The sequence below is a fragment of the Photinus pyralis genome, unplaced genomic scaffold (assembly GCF_008802855.1).
Source record: "Photinus pyralis isolate 1611_PpyrPB1 unplaced genomic scaffold, Ppyr1.3 Ppyr1.4_LG8, whole genome shotgun sequence".
Taxonomy (NCBI): domain Eukaryota; kingdom Metazoa; phylum Arthropoda; class Insecta; order Coleoptera; family Lampyridae; genus Photinus; species Photinus pyralis.
Window position 1 is genome coordinate 28246304 of NW_022170819.1, and position 21544 is coordinate 28267847.

The following is a 21544-nucleotide window of genomic DNA, read 5'->3' on the forward strand; positions in this document are numbered from 1 at the left end:
GGGTTGTAAAAGTGTGTCATAAAGCATTGTCTTCTTTTTCCGGTACGAACTTTTACGGATGCCCCACTGAGGAAAGTTCCTATTGATTTGTAGCGAACAAAAATGGTGCTCCTTGGAAACTACTAAGACCTAATTGAATAAATAAGTAGATACCAATCCTGATTTTATCGTCCATAAATCGGCTCGTAATGTTTGACTGAGCTCTAAATTTTGGCAAGTCGATACGCTTTGACTGAAGATTCTTTATCTTTAAGACTATTTTTATGCCCTAATGTATAAAGGGATTATTTAACGTGATTCCATAACTTGATTACGTTGCATACGGACCTCAAGCATAATGTGAATAAAATTAAATAATGAGCTTTTTATTGTTGACTAGTAATTTCCAATATCATCCCAGGAAGCGGAGGTTTTTCTGCACGTACACTGCCTAAGTACCAGATTACCTTCACAACACTACTCAATACTGAATGGCTTGAAAGTTTTGCAAGAGCTTTCGCACTATAAGCACGTAAAGGGTGTTCTATTCAACTAACTGGTTCTATAAGCTCATTAGTAATAATTTACCTGCTTTGGAAACTCGTAGATAAAAGACTATCAATTTGAAAAAAAAATCAATTTAGAAGTGCCTTGCCTAGTTAGTTACGTAACTGTCACCAACACGTTCCGTTATTTGAGTAGCGAGTTTCAACTTACCCAGTCCTACAATTTAGCAGGTTACGTAGTCCTATTTCATGACAAATAATTACATAATTGTACGAAATACGTGGTCTTGTTCCCTTTGAACGTGAAACCCCTAGACGAAATATGAGCTAACGTTCGTGAATTCGAAAGTTTACAGGCCTTAGTTCCAAATATTTGCGGGAAATTTAATACCAGGGCAAGCATCTTTGTGAAGCTCCACTTGAAAATTCGGATAAATTATTTTAAAATCTATGAAAAGATACCCGAATTCCGATCTCAAACTTTTCGATTCTTTGAGAAGCCCTCTAAAAATCTCTAAAATCTGCTTTGAAACCCTTTGAATATTTTTCAACCCCTGAAATTCTCCATGCCTGCCTGAAACCTTTTCAGACTATACACTTTTTATTGCTTGCAAATTAACTGAAACCTCGACTGAAACTCGGCTTATCAGACGCCTCTTAACTGCCTTAAATGCCTTTTCTATTCTACTCTATTCAGAGCAGGTAGGACCTAGGTACACCAAAGGCCGATATCTCAGATCGATCCGGAAAAAAATATTCTTATAGAATGTGGCCCGTAGAATCCATAATTTCCAACAGTTCCAAGATTGGGCTACTAGTTCAAAAGTTACAGCCCTTTGAATTTTCTTTCGAAATTGGTTTCTAGTCTATAACTTTTGATCGAGAAGTCTGATCGAAAAAGTACGAATTGTTTTGTATTCTACGCACCAAAATTAATAAGAAAAAGTGTTTTCCCGAGAAATTTTAGTGCAGTCGATTTTTGGTAAAAAAGGAAGGTAATAATACACTGCCTTTTTTTGAGTCCCGAAGAAACAATTGTCTCAGATCGACCAGGAAAAAAAAATTTCTAATAGAATGTGGCCTGTAGAATCCATAATTTCAAACAGCTCCAAGATTGGGCTACTAGTTCAAAAGTTACAGCCCTTTGAATTTTCTTTCGAAATTGGTTTCTAGTCTATAACTTTTGATTGAGAAGTCTGATCGAAAAAGTACGAATTGTTTTGTGATTCTACGCACCAAAATTAATAAGAAAAAGTGTTTTCCCGAGAAATTTTGGTGCAGTCGATTTTTGGTAAAAAAGGAAGGTAAATACACTGCCTTTTTTTGAGCCCCGAAGAAACAATTGTCTCAGATCGACCAGGAAAAAAAATTTTCTAATAGAATGTGGCCTGTAGAATCCATAATTTCAAACAGTTCCAAGATTGGGCTACTAGTTCAAAAGTTACAGCCCTTTGAATTTTCTTTCGAAATTGGTTTCTAGTCTATAACTTTTGATTGAGAAGTCTGATCGAAAAAGTACGAATTGTTTTGGATTCTACGCACCAAAATTAATAAGAAAAAGTGTTTTCCCGAGAAATTTTGGTGCAGTCGATTTTTGGTAAAAAAGGAAGGTTATACACTGCCTTTTTTTGAGCCCCGAAGAAAAAATTGTCTCAGATCGACCCGGAAAAAAAATTTTCTTATAGAATGTGGCCTGTAGAATCCATAATTTCAAACAGTTCCAAGATTGGGCTACTAGTTCAAAAGTTACAGCCCTTTGAATTTTCTTTCGAAATTGGTTTCTAGTCTATAACTTTTGATTGAGAAGTCTGATCGAAAAAGTACGAATTGTTTTGGATTCTACGCACCAAAATTAATAAGAAAAAGTGTTTTCCCGAGAAATTTTAGTGCAGTCGATTTTTGGTAAAAAAGGAAGGTAATACACTGCCTTTTTTTGAGTCCCGAAGAAACAATTGTCTCAGATCGACCAGGAAAAAAAATTTTCTAATAGAATGTGGCCTTTAGAATCCATAATTTCAAACAGCTCCAAGATTGGGCTACTAGTTCCAAAGTTACAGCCCTTTGAATTTTCTTTCGAAATTGGTTTCTAGTCTATAACTTTTGATTCGTTCGTGTGCCCTCTTATATGACTTAACGAAAGCCTTTGACTGCGTTACACCCTCAATACTCCTAGAAAAACTGAATCATTATGGTATACGGGGAATACCATTGAAATTATTGGATTCGTACTTAAGAGGCCGTTCTCAATGTGTTAGCTTTAATAACAAATCTTCAAGTCTAAAGGAAATAACACTTAGCGTTCCGCAAGGATCGGTCTTGGGGCCCACCTTATTTTTGATATACGTGAATGATCTACCTAACGCAATCAGCATTGGTAAATGCATTCAATTCGCAGACGATACAACGATCTTGTGCAGTTCCCCTGTCATAAATACTCTAACCGATTATATTGCCAACGTGAACACCCAACTACAGCAATGGTTGGAATGTAATAAACTTAAACATAATTCAGATAAAACCCTAAATATACATTTTACCACAACCAAGTCCATTGCTAGGAGAACGTCTGCAAAATTACTGGGAATAACACTTGATAATGAATTATCTTGGGAGGCCCATGTAGATCAACTCTGCACAGTTCTAGCATCGAATACGTATTTGCTAATTAGACTGAGACAATCCTTAAATCATGATGTCCTACGATCAAGCTACTTCGCGTTTGTACATTCTAGAATTAGCTATGGTATAACTATCTGGGGCAGATCCCCTCATTCCTTGCGCGTCTTCAGAATGCAAAAGAAAGCTATTAGGATCATCGCTTTCCGGGGTTTTAGGGATCCTTGCAGGGATATATTTAAAAAACTTAAAATTATGCCACTACCATGCATATATATTTACCAAACGTTAATCCATATTCATAAATTAGTAAATTCAAACAAGAATGTGTCAGACACGAGCAATCACGGTTATGCCACTCGTCACTGTAAGTTACTTTTACCCGTAAAACGTAGACTATGCGTATCAACAAAAAACTCATTGAATGTTGCACTTTACAACAAAGTCAATAACAAATTAAAATGTCTGCCACTAAATTTGTTTAAAATACAAATCAAAACATTTTTATTAAAGAACTGTTTTTACAGTATTGATGAGTACATGGCTGCCCCTACATGCACAGACATGATTTTTTTATGTTAGTACCTATTGTGAATGTGACGTAACCAAAGAATTTTTAAATTGAATGCGTTTAATAAAGTTATTATTATTATTATGGTCGGTGTTTCTTGTGAGAACTCAGGTCTAGCCTGGTTAACTAATCGCACGGATTAAAATCAAGTAACGATTAGTGTCTGTGTCTGTGTCTGGTGAAGTTATGTAGGGATATCTAGGGATAGTATGTAATTCATTCTTACCAACATAGCTATTAATGGCCACAATTATTATTATTATTATTGAGAAGTCTGATCGAAAAAGTACGAATTGTTTTGGATTCTACGCATCAACATTAATAAGAAAAAGTGTTTTCCCGAGAAATTTTGGTGTAGTCGATTTTTTTTTTCGAATACTTCTCAAAGTATCCAAATACTTTGCGAAGTATTTGAATACTAAATATTTGTGAAAGTATTTGAGTTATTAATACAAATACTGCTTCCATAAAAGTATTTAATTACAAAGTATTTGAATACTTTAAAGGATTTGAATACTAAAAAGTATTTACAAAATCGAATACTGCCCAGCTCTGGGTGTGGAGTTAGAAAACACGGCTACTCGTCAAACCAATTCGAACTCATTTTAATTTTATATTAATTACGGCCGAGTAAGCTAATTCCGGGCAACAAAGAAATCAATACTGAATGCGAAAATACATCTAACGTTAAGGTAAAGGTTCGACCGAAATGATTAATGGTCCCGACGCAGTGTATATTTTCCGCTAAAGGCAAAATAATGCGTATGTCAAGAAATTAAATTTAACATCGGGAGAGGCATACGGAGAGGTTTGTTTTTCCGCCCTCCCTGTACTCTATAGGTAAAGTTGATATCTCAAATAAAACAATTTAACTTTTGATTCCCTTGGTATCAGTTACACCCTCGCGAACCACCCGCATCCGAGTGCTCAAACATTTCCATTATTGTTTTTCAAATTGTTCACCTGATTAGAATCGTATTCAAATCTCATGGCTCGTTAATGAAGAGATTAAATCGCGGCACTTCTACGTTATTTGTTTCAGGTAAACAGGGGAACAACTAAAATTGATGTACGCGTTTATTCTCACTGACGCTTTAATCTATACTGGAAAATCTCATCTCGGGCCAGTTGACCCGAAAAAAAATTGTTTCGCGTCGGATTTATTGCACGCAATTGAAAATGTCGATTGCCGGGGGTTTTCACTAATGCAAAATCTGATTTTCGTTGCCGCAGCGAAAAGTCAGATTATCGCGAAAAGCAAGGACGTAAAGGGGGAACTATCGGGGAAAGTCTCGTCTGGCCACGAGCGAAGGAAATTGTCGAGGGAGTATTTAAGTTAATTTTTCATATCCTTATGTTGGTAGCAACTTATCTAAAGTACTTTGTAAAATAAACTGCCTGTATATGCGTCACATAAGGTATAATAAAGATATTTTTGTTAATTAAACTTTTCTTTTACATAATCTGAAGCTTTCTTTAATTCATCCGCTTTGGAAGAAAATAAAATAAACATCCAGATGTGCTTGCTTATTTTATTCAAGGCTTTTATGTGTATTTCAATTTCGTGACAAAAATTTACATAGACAAACAACGTCCGAGCAAAACTAAGACGGGATTAAATTGTGATTTATAACCGCAGTTTTACTTCTTTGTTTTCGAAATCAACATTTCCATTATTTCAAAGGATTTAGCTCCCGACGTTCCACCGCTCATTATAATTTTAAGGTCTTTACATATTATATTGAATACCACGTGTCTTAGATCTACTTACAATTCCCCCAACAAATCTTTCTCTTTCCCTAGATTTCTCTGAAAATTGCTTGCTTGCGAAATTAAACCCCTTAATTCCGTATATATTCACAAATTCTTTCTTATTGGTTATTTCCAAAATAATCTTCAACATGACTAGATCAAATTAGTGGCAACGATTTGCTATGATTTACCTTCCGTAACTTCCGTAACTTCCTGTAACTTTTAAAATAAACAATGAATGTTCTTATTTTACATTTTATAACGCCTACAATTTAGGTTCTTTTTAACTTAGGCGGCTATTTTTAATCGTTAATTCGTTTACTTAATTCCCGCCCTACGAATCAATCAAGAGTCAGGGGAAATTCCACCATGTTGAAAGGACCTGTAATCAAGTAGCCCTAATTCTGATAACAGAATATGATACAAATCTCCGATAGCTCTACAGACATCCGGAATCCATTAAGAAAACAATTCTCTATAGACATTAAAATATGCGAAAAGGACAATTTTCCATTCCACCGAATGCTTGCTAATTTATTCTTACAGTTCCACTACCAACTCCTAACCTTTTAGTACAAAATTTGAAAAAAAAAACTACAAAAAGATCTGGGGATAAAAACCCCGATGGCATTTTTGGGTTATACAACTTTTGGCCCAGAATATCGCAGTGGAAGTTAAGCTCTATAATAATATAAAATTCCACTTTACAATTTAAGTCGCTACAGCCTTTGGTCCTTCTTGCAGGACAGACTGTATGTATATGACCCAATGCAAGGTTGCTGATCACTAAGGGTGGATTTCATTTATTGCATCAAACTTAAAAGATAATACAGTTGAGGGCCCAGAACAAGAGAGGGATAATAAATAAATAAATGAAGCTGGAATTTTCTAAGCCGAAAATTATCTGTAAAAGAACACTGCATCTGAAAATAAACTACACGTACATTGACCACTACCTACTCGTAATTTCAAAATTATGGTGAGAAGGGCATTATTCTCGCATTCAATATCAGAAAATGACGGAGCGAAAGAATCTTTTCGGTATTCGGCGCAGGTAATTTGTAGTAAATTCGCAGATTGACAGCAACAATCATCTCGCACATATAGGGGTTGTCAAGTTGATGGATCAGTTTTACCTATCGGCTTATACCCTATTCACCTTCTCTTCGCTCTAATCAGTGTGCCTCGCCTCTTTCAATTTTAATAATAAAGACGGCACTGAAACCGTACTCAGATTCAAACAAAATCTCGTTTACTCAATCCTGTTTCGCTAATTCAATTAAAGGATTAGTAATGATTAAGCTCGTCTGTATGTGAATGCACCTAATTATCCATCAGTTAGTACTCGCTTAAATGGAAACGTTTTTCGTCTTCTAGTTTATTTAAGCTGCTTCATTGTTATTACCTTTCTTAGTTGCGTTAAGCCTTTACCTGTACTTTTTTTTACTAAATTATCCGTAGTATCCGTTTACAACAGTGTTAGACTTTGTAAGTTAAACTAAAATCTCATGATTGCAATGCATCCGTATTCCACGTTTTTTAATGTTAAATAACCCCACTTAGATATTTTTATTCATTGTTTAAGATAATTTGTTAAAATGATTGATACGTGAATTCGGATCAAGTAACTGAAAGTAATTTTCTAAATGTTAGATATAATAAAAGTCATTGTTCATATAGTTTTCAATAAACTTATAATTTAATAACGATAATAACTGTGTGATAAGTGCTAATGATTTCCTGAATCCTGCAATAATCCAAGAGGTTATGGGCCCAGACCAGGAAGTTATGGAAATAAATTAGTTACATCATAATAACTGGACGAACATACGTGGGAAACATTTTTTAATTTGAAGAAAAAAATGACATCGTATGGACCAGCAAAAATTGAACCACTGACACACGAAAATTATCGTTCATGGTGTCGTCAAATGAAGGCGATTTTAAATCTGAACCACTTATGGGAATTCACATCAGGAGAAAATGTGAAACCAGAATTACAAATCGAAGAAAATGGAAATTCAACAGCAGCATCAACAGTTGCAAGAAAAGTCTGGTTGAAAAAGGATGAGCATGCACAATCCTTGATGACTCTTGCAATGACCGGTGAGCAAATTGAATTAACCACTTAGAAAATCAATGATGATCAGAAAATTAGCGGTAACGAGACTAGAAGACGGAGAGGATGTTAGGAAACATTTAAATGAGATGTTTACAACGTGGCAGAAACTCAAAGAACTATCACTGGAAATTAGTAAGGAATTATTTTATTATCTCGTTTTACTAAGCCTTCCGCCAAGTTTTGAGGTATTTTGCACCACAATGGAGTCTCAAGACACATTACCGGACCCCGAAGAATTGAGAATCAAAATCATTGAATGTCGAGATTCAAGGAAGCATCATGCAGAAACAGGAATACAAAATGTCATGGTCGCAAAGAAGAATTTCGATAAAAAGTCATCGGAGGAAATTGAAAAGAAAAAGAAATTTCCGTATAAATGCAACCGCTGTAGAAAGAAAGGACACATGGCCAAATTTTGTAACCGAAAAGGAAAGCCAGACAATTCCGCTAAAGCAAACAACGTGGAAGCTACAACAATGTACTCTGAAGTTGTACCAGAAGCTTTTGGAGGATTACTCAATTATGGGAAAAACAATTGGTGTGTTGATAGCGGATGTACGTCACATTTATGCAAAGATGAGGAAAGTTTCACAAAACTGCAGAATACAAATGGAGGGAAACTAAAACTCGCTAGTAATTCATCGACAGAGATCAAAGGAAAAGGAACAGTGGAAATTAAGTCGAATTTTGACGGAAAAGTCAAGGAAATAAAAATTCAAGATACGTTCTACGTTCCAGATTTGAGAATGAATCTCCTATCTGTGGGAAAAATAACAGACAATGGGATGATAGTCACTTTCAATGATAAAACCGCAAATATCGTCGACAAGGAAACTGGGAAGTTGATTCTCCAAGCAAGGAGAATAAACGAATTGTACATAATTCAAGAAGAAACGAATGAATGCAATTCTGTACCAGAAGTGACGACGAAGGAATCGAGACTAAATAAAATCGAAATATGGCACCGAAGATTGGGTCACGTAAACTTTAAAGATCTTCAAGAAGGTTCGAGAAAGAGTATTATGAGAGGTATTAACATCGGTGCAGCCAGGGATGGTCTCGAATGCGAAATCTGTATTCAAGGAAAAATGACAAGAACTCCATACGAGAAAAGAAATCAGAAGAATTACTAGAAATAATTCATTCGATGTCTGGGGACCAGCCAGAGTAGAATCAAATGGAAAAGCAAAATATTTTGTAATATTCATCGACGAGTATTCTGGATGGTGTGTGGTAAAACTTTTAAAGAATAAAAGTGACGTTTTCAACGCATTTAAAGATTACAAAGTACTGGTTGAAAATCAGACAGGAAAGAAAATTAAATATTTACAATCCGATAATGGAAAAGAATACGTAAATAAAGTCTTTGATGAATATCTGAGAACAAATGGAATTAATAGACGATTAACCGTCACACACACACCACAACAAAATGGGATCGCCGGAAGAAGAAATCGAACACTGGTAGAAATGGCGCGATGTATGTTGATACAATCTAAATTACCTCAATGGTTCTGGGCGAAGCAATCAACACAGCCCACTACACCAGAAATCGATGTCCATCGAGAAGTTTGAGAGGAAAAACACCACACGAACTTTGGACTGGAAAAATACCGAACGTTAATTATTTTCGGGAATTTGGATGCAAAGTATATACTCGAAACAGGGAACAAAATCCAGGAAAATTCGAGGCTCGATCTAAAGCGGGAATATATGTCGAGTATGCAGAAATATCCACGGCGTACAGAGTGTGGATCCCAGAAGAGAGAAAAATTGACATCACACGAGATATCAAATTTATTAACGAATTCGAAAAGAAACAAATTGTAAATTCGAAATTAAGAAAAGTAGACAAATAATGGAAATACCGATGAAATCACATGCAGTAGAAGTTCCAGATGTCGAAATTAATGAAGAAGAGAATTGGTTCGATGCGGAAGAAACTGATGAAGAATACAACCGAATTCTTAAAAATCTAATGATGCAGCAAGATGGAGACGTCAACAACGAGAATCCAAGAAATCAAGAAATAGCACATAGAGAAGGAAATGTTAAAAACGACGAAAATTTCAGAGGAGAGAGAAATTTCAATCATCAGCAACCGAATTATCGAGCAGAAGACGATGTACCAGACGATGAAATAGAAGGACCTGAACCAGAGGTATTAATGAAACGAGGCAGGGGAAGACCTCATCTTATACATACTGGATTCAGGGGAAGACCTCAAAAGCAATACAATATGATAAGAATCGTTGAAGAACCTAATGAGTTTGCAAACATGGCCGAAATACCAGTTCAAACAGCACTCAACGGAAAAGATTCGAACGAATGGATTGAAGCAATGGCATCGGAACTAAAATCCAGTATCAAAAATGACACATGGGTTCTTGTAGATCGACCGAAAAACAAACGAATTATTGGAAGTCGTGTCATCTTAAGAAACAAGTACCAGGCTGACGGAACACTTGATAAGAGGAAGGCAAGAATCATCGCCAGAGGTTTTGGCCAACGTCCCGGCATAGATTACGACGAGACGTATGCACCAGTGGCAAGACAAAGTGCAATACGATTGATTACGCCTCTAGCGGCTCAACATCAGATGGAAATGAAACAATATGATGTTGCATCTGCATATCTAAATGGAGTATTAAAAGAAGAAACATATATGGAAACCCCGGAACACTTGGCGGACATGTTGCGAAAAATTATCACAACAGAGCCAAGTAACAACACAATCAGCAAGAAGACCAAAGAAATGCTACAATCTTTCTTGGAAGGAAACAAAGTGCAGAATGCTAAAGGCACTTTATGGGTTTCATCAATCTGGAAGATCATGGTTTGAGAGATTTCAAAAAGATATGAAGAAATTCGGTCTCATACCATCAAATTATGATCCGTGTGTGTTCTATTTGGGACGAGGGGAAGAAATATTCCTATTGGCGGTATACGTTGATGATATTGTAATTATCTCAAAGGACAAGAGACGGATAAAGGAATTTGAAATTTATTTATCAAATTTATTTGAAATCAAGAATCTCGGGAACGTAAACTATTGCTTAGGAATAGAATTCTCAAGAACTGACGATGGAATTATAATGTGCCAGAAAGGATATCTGAAGGATATCCTCGAAAGGTTCAAAATTGAAGATTGTAAACCAGTCAGTAGACCGATTGAATTGGGAACCAGATTACAAAAACCTACAAGCAAGGAAGAACTAGAAGGTTCAGAACATCTCCCATACAGAGAACTCGTGGGATCATTAATGTATTTAGCAGTTTCTACGAGACCTGATATAGCTCACGCAGTCAGTTATCTTAGTCAGTACAACTCCTGTTACACCAAGACACATTGGATAGCTGCAAAACGAGTACTCCGGTATCTAAAGGGTACGTCAAACATTGGTCTAAAATATCAGAAGACAGCAGAATCGTTAAAAGGTTACGTGGATGCGCATTACGCAAATTGTGTCGACAATAGAAGATCGTATACTGGATACGCATTCATTTTAGGAGGAAGTCCAATTTCATGGGAATCGAGAAAACAGAGCACCCCAGCTTTATCGTCTACTGAAGCAGAATACATGGATTTAACCGAAGCTGCAAAGGAATCTGTTTACTTACATCGATTTCTACAGAACTCGGATTTGAGCAAAAAGCGAAAGGAATATTGTTCTGTGATAACAATGGAGCAATAAAATTGTCGAAAAACCCAGTTTTTCACAAAAGAACTAAACATATTGATGTGAAACATCACTTTATACGAGAAATTATTCAAAGTAAGGAGGGTCCAAAAATCGAATATATCTACGAAGGAAATGGCTGCAGATATAATGACAATGGGATTACCGAAGCCAAAGCATTCAAAAATGTTTAGAAATATTAGGTATGTCTAAATGTGAAATAGTCGATAAAGAATAATTCACATATCAAGGGGAAGTGTTGAAGATAATTTGTTAAAATGATTGATACGTGAATTCGGATCAAGTTAACTGCAAGTAATTTTCTAAATGTCAGATATAATAAAAGTCATTGTTCATATAATTTTCAATAAACTTATAATTTAATAACGATAATAACTGTGTAATAAGTGCTAGTCATTTCCTGAATCCTGCAATAATCCAAGATTCATTTCAAGGGACTTTGCAGCGGACCTCGAGAAGGAAAAGGGAATTGGCCTCGGATAGCCAGGGGAAACAGGTCTTCAAGTGACAGATAATGGTGTGGTGGTTTTAAGATTACCTCGATATTCTTACAGCACAATTCAATCTAAATGTAATTCACATCTGAATTCATCGTGAAGGTGTTAGGGGTTTTTGGATCTCTTGTTGTATATCTGATAGGAATGACATAAAACGAGTACTCCGGAAATATTTTTAACTAAATATAATCTTGTGCAATTGTGGTTCAAGCGACACAGTAAGAGCTGCCACGGTAATTTGAGTGGAAAGAACGAAAGCAGCTTCCACCGAATAAGGTCTTCATTCAGTATTTATTATCGCTTCAGTTTCTTTACTGACATTACATTTATTTTTGAGGAAGAAAAATAGAGTAAAAGGCAATCTCACATTTAAGAAGGAAACTTACGATATCTGTAAATTTTATTTTTACCATTTCGGTTCAAACGCGACGTAAAAGGATTTAAAACTTTGATTACTTTAGTTGAAGATCCTGACGGCACGTTTTCTGTTTCAGCTGAAATTCACAATGGAATCGGAGTAAAGATTAACAAGCTGCAAGTACCGAAAGTAATTCAGCACGGCGCACCTGTAGTTCTGGACTGCGACTTCGCCCTCGAAGATTTCGACGACGTCGACGACAAAGACGTCGGATTAGTTGTGAAATGGTATTTTAACGAAAACGACCACAAGCCAGTCTACCAATGGATACCAGGTGAGCGGTTTTCAACCGAAATCGCAATTTTACAAATCCCTATCTTCAGGTAGCAGTAAAAGGCCGCAAGAATTGGGTGTACTTAGAGGACGTTTAAATTTAGAGTACGCCGCTAGTGTAGACGCGAATAGTGTCCATAGAGCTCTGCATATTCTTAAGTCTAGTCCCGATCTCTCCGGAGATTACACTTGCCACGTAGCAACGTTTCAAAGCGAAGACAGGAAAACAAAGAGCATGCTCGTGTTCGGTAAGTTAAATTTTCGATGCATGTAACTTTTCGGGTGGTAACACACACCCTCTTAAATATTTACGACAAGTCAGTGGCAACTAATCAGAAATGACCCGAAATTATTCGGAAATTCCAGACTTATAAATCCCAATGGTATAATCTACAAACATTTTCGACCCTCACTTACATAATTTTCGCATACCTCCCCAAGTTTCTTGATAGCTCTAAAGCAGGGAGAATTTCTGGGCATTGATTTGACGCGTAATACGAACATATTGCCCCTCTATCAGTTTCATTTTATCCGAGTAATTTGATTAAGAATTATAACGCGCCCATCTCGCGTGGATCCAATTAAACTCCCGAAATTCAATTTGGTTATGTGCATAACATACATTCTTAGTGTGTTCGTAAACGGGCTCTATTAAGAAATTGTTATTGATTATTCAACATTAATAAACGCTGAAAAGCGTTTATTTCCTTTTGTGGCGTTCTCAAAATTGCGGAATGGAAACTCGATAACGGCAGTCAAATTAAACTCTAACACGAACATTTCGGTACGTAACTTACTTGTTTATGGCGAGTTTATTGAAGAATTTTTCTGTTTATTTCCCATTTCAATGTAAAAGTTTATTGTGGTGGTCCTAGAAAGTATCTCTACCTACATTTGCCTTGAAGCCTTAAGATATTATTGCTCAAGGGTCCATACTAAACTTGATAATATTTATTTGAAATATTGTATTTATATGGTGAAAATATAAAAGTTATAGTTTGGTGAGTAATTGATGCTCAGGGCCAATTTGTTACATGTGGTAAAATTTGATAAATATAACTCGCTGAACTGCTCCAAGGCACATTAAAATTGGCATTAGTAAAAAAAGCAAAAGTTTAGAACAAAATAAATGACATTGTTTACTCGTACTGAATTTAATAACAAACGAAAGAAAATTTTAGTTGTTTATACTGTTGAAAAAATAAGTCAAACACATATGCTTTTTTCGTGTTGAATACTGCGGGATTTAATTCTAGCCCTTATAAAAACCGAATTATGGAAAACGATTTAAAAAAACAACTTTAATTTCTTTGAAGTTACATTGAGTATGCGAACTGAACTCAACTCCCTGCAATTATAGCAAAAACTACATATAATTATAAGTATTTCTTATCGGAGGAATTTGCTGATGTTGTGTGAAGGGCTACCATAACTACTTCATCCCTCGCTTCATCCTTAAATACAAATCCTAGGGCTGTGATTTGTTAACTTTATGTCGGAGGTTTCCTCTTTGGGTTTAAAAGCCTTAATTGGCAAAATGTTATTTTTGTAGGCGTAAGCTATGAAAAACGTTTTTAAAATTGCAGTTGAAATAGACTTTAAATTTGGTTTACAGCTATAGCCGACCATTGCGAATTGAAATATAAAATAATTTCAAGATGGCGCTCCTTTCATAAATACCGGAATTGGTGCCATCCTGGTTTTTTTAAATAGAAACATTGCATTTTCTATTTTCTTCTAAATGCGTTAGTTTATTCCGAATTCAACGCAATTAAAATTTGAGTACCTACCTATCTGTTATAGTTTTTGACATATGTCAATTTTGATGCAGGGTCCATTCAGAACCGTTTAACATAAGAGATCGTTCTATTTAATACTCAAATCCATTAAGTGTAAGGAATTTTTTGAGTGGCCGCCGAAAGTCTTAAAAAGTTTCCAGAGCTGCTGCGATTTTTCAAAGTTACCTATCAAAAATTGTCAAAAACTTCAGTGTTTCAAATTGCAAGTTGCAACTACTATTTTTGACGCCAGAAATGAGTGTAAAGGTAAATTTTAGGGTCACTTTTCGCACGGAAAGTTTTGACATCACCAGTAGATATGTCTGGCACTGACGTTCCATTTGCCCTTTATGAGAACCTATAGTCTCTTTGATAAGGGGTGCGAAAGAAAAGCGTTAGGTAGTTGGTAGTTCCTTTTGGCACAACTAAAGGCATGCGTATGCACAATCTGACACCAATTGATTGCTACATGTAAAACGTAATACTTTTAAAAACAAGATATCGGAAAACAACGACTCTAGGACAATTCCCCTAGAAGTAGGTCAAAACCTCCCAAATGGGTCCGGACAGATGGACGGACGGACAAAACGCAAACAATACGACGTGATTTCTCGGCATTTGTTGTCGAAGAGCATAGGATTTTTTGTTAAGGATTAAATATTTGGATTTTGGAAATATTGCTTGGAATAGATTAACTGTGGGTGCCGGAAAGGAATATAATAATGGTAATAATTATAATTTTCTCTTTCTACTAAAGTAACTTACAAAACAAAAACTGTCTCGTTTCCCGAGTCGTTTCCCTTGCTATAGCTTTAAACTTCAATGATTTTTTCGAACAATAAAATATTATCTACTGTGGGTTCAAAGGGGAGTTTATTTTGATACATTTGTTGGTTTATTAAATTCATTTCTTGTAATAAGGTCATTTGGATCGATAATTGAGTTATGAACAGTATTTAATTTCGAAAAAGTAAAACATCGTATATAATTTGAAAAGCTGTTATTAATTGAAATATTACCATTTGAATCGGAAAATAGCTGCGAGTTTCAATGTGTCCCAATTCACTAGTTTTAAGAACGTAACCAATTTGCATTATTCTGAATTTCAAAATATATTGATTATGTGTCATTTTTTAAACATTGGTTTTAAAAAGGTTAATTGAATTTTGTAATTTGTTGGTTATCTGATAAGGTCGCAGTCAATTAATCGTATTTCTCCGCGTCTTCTTGATCAAGTTTTCTTGTCAAAGCTTTTGTTATTGTTCCAATCCTAATCCATTAATTAGTCCACCTCTTTTCCTTTTATGATCCGAAGAATGTAATTGTTTAATTTGTGTGTAAATTTTTTCTTCTAAATTATTAATGAGATCGTATTACTAGTCTTGGATTGTTGTGAAACAATTGCTAAACGAATAATATTCTTTAATAACTAAGATAATGTCGTAAATTTGAATAAATGACCAATGGTCTATTTTATTTTGGGTGCCTATTTTCAAAGGTAGTATGCCAGGGTTGTCGTTCATTGGAATGAATTTGGGGGGTTCTTGTCCCCGTTTGTTCCGATGAGGAACCTCTAACAATAGGGGGCATTTTAAGTTCTTTTATATGCACGCTTCCTTTTCTTTTTGTGATTCACCTCGGCACGGCTTCTTTCTAAAAGTCTAGTTATTGTTCATGGTCTTAAAAATTAGTTATGCTTTTTTACCGTGGGAGGATTTTGGATTTTGTTTGAATACTTTTTGTTCGACTTTGAAAACGGAGTTAACATTTCCTTCGTTATTACGTTTGTCTACTATTTTTTGCTTTTGCTTTTTTCAGTAACATTTTTATAAACGTGTTCTAGTTTTTGTTTGTGATTTCACTGCGTAAACCCTGCCAAAAATCGACTGCACCAAAATTTCTCGGGAAACACTTTTTCTTATTAACTTTGGTGCGTAGAATTCAAAACAATTCGTACTTTTTCGATCAGAGTTCTCAATCAAAAGTTATAGACTAGAAACGAATTTCGAAAGAAAATTCAAAGGGCTGTAACTTTTGAACTAGTGGTCCAATCTTGGAACTGTTTGAAATTATGGATTCTACAGGCAACATTCTATAAGAAAAATTTTTTTCCTGGTCGATCTGAGACAATTTTTTTTCGGGGCTCAAAAAAAGGCAGTGTATAAACCTTCCCTTTTTACCAAAAATTGACTGCACCAAAATTTCTCGGGAAAACACTTTTTCTTATTAATTTTGGTGCATAGAATCTAAAACAATTCGTACTTTTTCGATCGGACTTCTCAATAAAAAGTTATAGACTAGAAACGAATTTCGAAAGAAAATTCAAAGGGCTGTAACTTTTGAACTAGTAGCCCAATCTTGGAACTGTTTAAAATTATGGATTCTAGAGGCAACATTCTATAAGAAAATTTTTTTTCCGGGTCGATCTGAGAAAATTTTTTTTTCTTGGCCCAAAAAAAGGCAGTGTATACCTTCCTTTTTTACCAAAAATCGACTGCGCCAAAATTTCTCGGGAAAACACTTTTTCTTATTAATTTTGGTGCGTAGAATCCAAAACAATTCGTACTTTTTCGATCAGACTTCTCAATCAAAAGTTATAGACTAGAAACCAATTTTGGAAAGAAAATTCAAAGGGCTGTAACTTTTGAACTAGTAGCCCAATCTTGGAACTGTTTGAAATTATGGATTCTACAGGCCACATTCTATAAGAAAAAATTTTTTCCTGGTCGATCTGAGAAAATTTTTTTTTCGGGGCCTTTTAAAAACGTTAAGTTGGCCCCCCCACTTTTTGAAAATTTTTCACGGCTTAACCGTAATGGCGCTAGCTTTAATTCAGGTGGCGCAATTGAGCGCATAACCAAATGTATCAGGTGACCTAGTTACAAGGGACAAAATACGTACTGGGGGGGGGGGGCTACGTTCACTTGGCTCCCCCCCAAATGTTTTTTGGATTTCTAAAAAAACGATAATGGCGCAAGAGTTATTATCGGTGGCGGATATGAGCGCATAACGAGCGCATTTATTTCAAAATAATACGACTATCAAATCAGTGGGGGGGCCAAGTTAACGGACCCGGTTTCATATTTTTTCAATAATAATTTTTTTAATCTTTGTAAAGTCTCATTTATAACTCTGATGTGATTGGTCTTACCTTCGTGATAATTTTTGAATAGCATTATTTGTTCTTCTGGGTCTGTTATCGTATTGGCCATTTTAAAACAACGAAATAATTTGGGGCCTTTTTCTGAAAAGTTATCTATAATACTTTACTAAAATCTGCGTAAAATTGGTTTGTATGGAAGTACAACATACAATATGTTTTTCCTGACATAATGCATATTCTTTAAAAAAATCAAAAATAAATTGATAGTTGTTCTTAGGCGGGATTTTATTTGTTATTATCTTAAGGTTTTCGTAATTTGATAGTTAAACATCACGTTTATTAAAGTGAACGTTTGGATGTACTAAAATTTGATTTATTAATAGTTTCGTCAAAAATGTTGATTCCAGGATTTGTTGTTTCATTAAAGGTACTGTGTTTGGTTGTTTAGCGAAAATGTGCAGCGCCCACAATGTATAGGAAAGCAGGAAGACTATAGATTCCAGACAAATGGCTTAGCGTCGAGTCTCCAGAATTGAAATGGAGCGAGTAGCACTCGTCATTGCCACACAGGAGAACGAAAAGATTCCCCAATAAATAATATCGTATAAAATCTCGATAGGAATGGCAACATAAACTCAAATAATTTATACATAAGTCAACTACATAAATATGAATCAATTCGAGACAGTGATTTAAAATAAACAGAACATCAGAGTAAATTTAGGACGGATGATGGATTTAGTTGATATAAATTTATTCTGTCAATTAGTTTAGTTCGAGAATCGATTATTCACTATACAGGTGATTTACGGGTTATTCAAAATTTATTGCATTTAAATTTTAAATAAAATCAGTAGTGCTTTTCGTATAATATAAAATTTACGATTTGGCGTGCACTATTTTCTACGCCATTAATAATTTTACTTCCATTTGCTTCTAGCTGTATGCGTTTCTGTCAAAATTGATTGAAATATTGGGGAACATTTTATTGCGGTGCTGTGGAAAAATGCCCAAGGGCTGTGTTCGTTGTCCACGTTAACAGTCTGGTGCAATTCACCTGTACTTCATTGCACCCAATCCCAGTAAGTGCTCGTCCTTGTTAAAATGAAAGAGAGCGTGGACCACAAACTTCATTTATCTTTGTCAGATTTATGTAAACATAATTCCCTCGCCGACATTAGCGCGATGGAAAAGCATCACCAACAAGTTGTGGGCCTCCATCAAGATATCCGCAGAAACATTGTAGGGAATTGTTTCTCTCGACGCTATATTTGCATAACGACATCCTGGCATCCTTAAATTGCATTCAATTGACAGAACCCTAATGCCATAGAGATTCCTTGTGTGTTTATTTTAAAAGCACTTTCACGCTTACACAGCAGTCAACAGAACCGACATGATTCAGGAGACTGCGACATTCACGCTTTAGAAAAACATTTTTATATTTCTTCTTCATATCTAAATAGTATTCGAGGGCTTAGGAAAACATAAACATTGAGTAAATGTTCCCTGAAACGGCTTGGTCTTTTGTTATTCCAAGTTTCATTTCTAGCGCTTTACTCACAAGTACAATTCATTGCACTTCTGCATTAATTCGGGTTCATTTCATGTGTGAAAGATTACGTTTCTCGGCATACGATATAAATGGGTAGGTGTTGTTCAAGCTGGAAGCACAAATCATAATCAAATCTGAGCCTGTGTCACAATTTTAATTCAAAAAGGGGGGATTCAAACCCCTTACATGCAAAAAAGCCTGCTACAACCCCATTTTATCGTTTCTGGTTCAAATCTGGTTCTTTTACTGTTAGAAAGTAGGTATGGCCTTCCCTTTCCAATGATTCTTATGCTGTTATTAATTTTTTTGACTTTTTGTGTTACCGCTATAGGTATACTCGGGGACAGTATTTCTCTATACCAATACGTCAACAGTCCTAATCCCAAGTTACTGGCAAAGAAATATTAATGTACTCGGCTTCTTTCCGGGTCAAGTAATGTCATTTTACTGACGTGTTGTATTAAATTTTTCCCGAAATCGTATAAAATTTTCATTGTCATATAGAACTTTTGATTAAGTTGGTCATTGCAAGTTTGTGTACCTACGAATACAGACGTGTTCTACCGTTAATCAGTAAGGTCAGTGATAACCACTTATTTCTATAGTAAATCCTATTTAAACATTTAAATCTACACCAACTAAATTGTTAATATCTTACTTTAATAATAATTAATTTACGTACTTAACTAATACAGAAATCTATAACCAGATCTGCATATACCATAAAAATGAGTGATCCGTCGACGATCTATTATCAACAACAAAAAGCTTTAAGTACTATAGATAATAATGTGATAACAATTCGACGACTACTTTCAACCTCTACAAAACTTACAATCTCCAACGTTCTAAATTCGGCTCTGGAAAACGAAGTTCAACATCTAAAACTAAAATTAACATCCGACACTGTCTTTCTCAAAATTGGCCTAGGAAATCCGCGGTACTCCCATATAATAAGCTTTAGGCGGCACCCCTACGTAAACATTGGAACAGTAAAAAACCTACCACCATTCGTGGTCATAATACATGACGGAGAAAGGCATCGTATTTTTCTCAAAATCAACCATGTGACAGATGTCAACAGACTGGGCAATGGGCATGCACAGGGCCGCCGATAAGGGGGATCAGCCGGGGCATTTGCCCCGGGGCCCGGTCATATTCTGGGGGCCCGACCAAGAGATTTTGAAACCTGATTTTTAATTGTATTTTTTAACAGAAATCTATATGAGAGAGTAGAATATAAAAAAATGCACAGCAGAAGATTTAGAAAACCATACCATTGAGCAAAATTTCCTAATTACGGCACAATAGCAGAAGGCTCGCTAGGTAAAAAACCGTTTGAGATCGACTATGGGTCAATATCGTTAGATCGATCTCGGTACATTAGCTCTTGAAGCTCAACTTGCTAGAGAAATTAATTTTGAGCGAGTGATATTCACTTTTGCTAATAAGAAAGTCCGCAGAGTTAAATTGTAATTTTGTTAGGTATTTGAATTCTAACAATTCGTAATAAATTATTCAAATGTTCTCCTTTCCAATCTAAGTAGTCAAGATTGAAAATGTCTAGTTTAAGATAAGGGTGATGGACAACAAAAATTTCAATTATAGGGGCTCGATCAAAAAATATTCCCGGGGCCCGTCGAGGCTAACGGCGGCCCTGGGCATGCAGAAAGTAACTGTAACAAACGGGTAAACGCTCTTACTGTAGAAACGGTTAACATTTAGTCCAGAAGAGTTAGAGACAGGGCTGAATAAGATCCAAAAATATGCAACAATCCAGCAGCCTTGAAGTTTTATGGATTTTAAGGAATTCATCCAAGAATTTACAAGTTCTCCCGATCCACTTAACATCTCAATGCTTTATTCAGACAGTAAATGGGCAGAAAAGTCCCACTCCATACAAACCTGGAAGGAAGCTTTAGAGGTCACTGGTTTGATCCTGAAGAAAATCATAATTTGTAACGAGTACAGTGCAAAAGACCAAACCTTTGAAGAAGATGATCTTAATGACGTAATCTCCCCAGTCTTTTGTACTACTAGGGGATCTCAAAAGCTACCACATACTCTGGGGACCAAGTTTTACCGACAGCAGAAGCCGGCAAATTGAAAATCTTATAACTACCAATTCAATAAACCTCGTAAATACTAACGAAGCAACCTATTTTAATGCTGATAGTGGAACTTTCTCCAAAATCGACCTAAATAATTCGTTTCGTACATAATTGAAAAAAAAGCTATGGAACGCCGTTGTATCTTTTAATAACTGAACACCCGGACTAAAAAAATTAACTATAATTGACGCAATGGTACTAAAATTTATAGAAATTTACTTTGTGTTAACACCAATTGCCTAGTTGAAATTAATAATTGCATATCTTCCAATAACAACTCGCAATAATTTCCTCTTTTACAATTTCAAATAACGGTTTTTGTGCGAAATTTCAAAAACCGTTATTGAAATGGCATATTTAACAATTTCAAATCGGCAGTCTTATTCATATATCACGATTTAGAAATAACGTGTTGAAAATTTTAATGTTCAAAAATTATCGATTTGATATTATTAAATAATCTTTAATATCACCTTCACGCTTTGTAATAATTTTCAATTTCAAGTTGAAATAAAAAATTCAATTCTCTATTTCAAACTCGTAACTTTGGAACGCACAATTT

The 21544-nt window shown here is 35.4% G+C and overlaps 1 protein-coding gene across 1 annotated transcript in view; it reads left to right on the plus strand.

Moving 5' to 3' along the window:
- Positions 1 to 20978, plus strand: part of LOC116179506 — a 77929-nt gene extending 56951 nt beyond the window's left edge. The window contains exons 2-4 of the mRNA XM_031499301.1: positions 12239 to 12436; positions 12486 to 12683; positions 20740 to 20978. Of these exons, the coding sequence (XP_031355161.1) occupies positions 12239 to 12436; positions 12486 to 12683; positions 20740 to 20978 (635 nt within the window). The remainder of the gene's footprint in view (positions 1 to 12238; positions 12437 to 12485; positions 12684 to 20739) is intronic.
- The last annotated feature ends 566 nt before the right edge of the window (positions 20979 to 21544 follow it).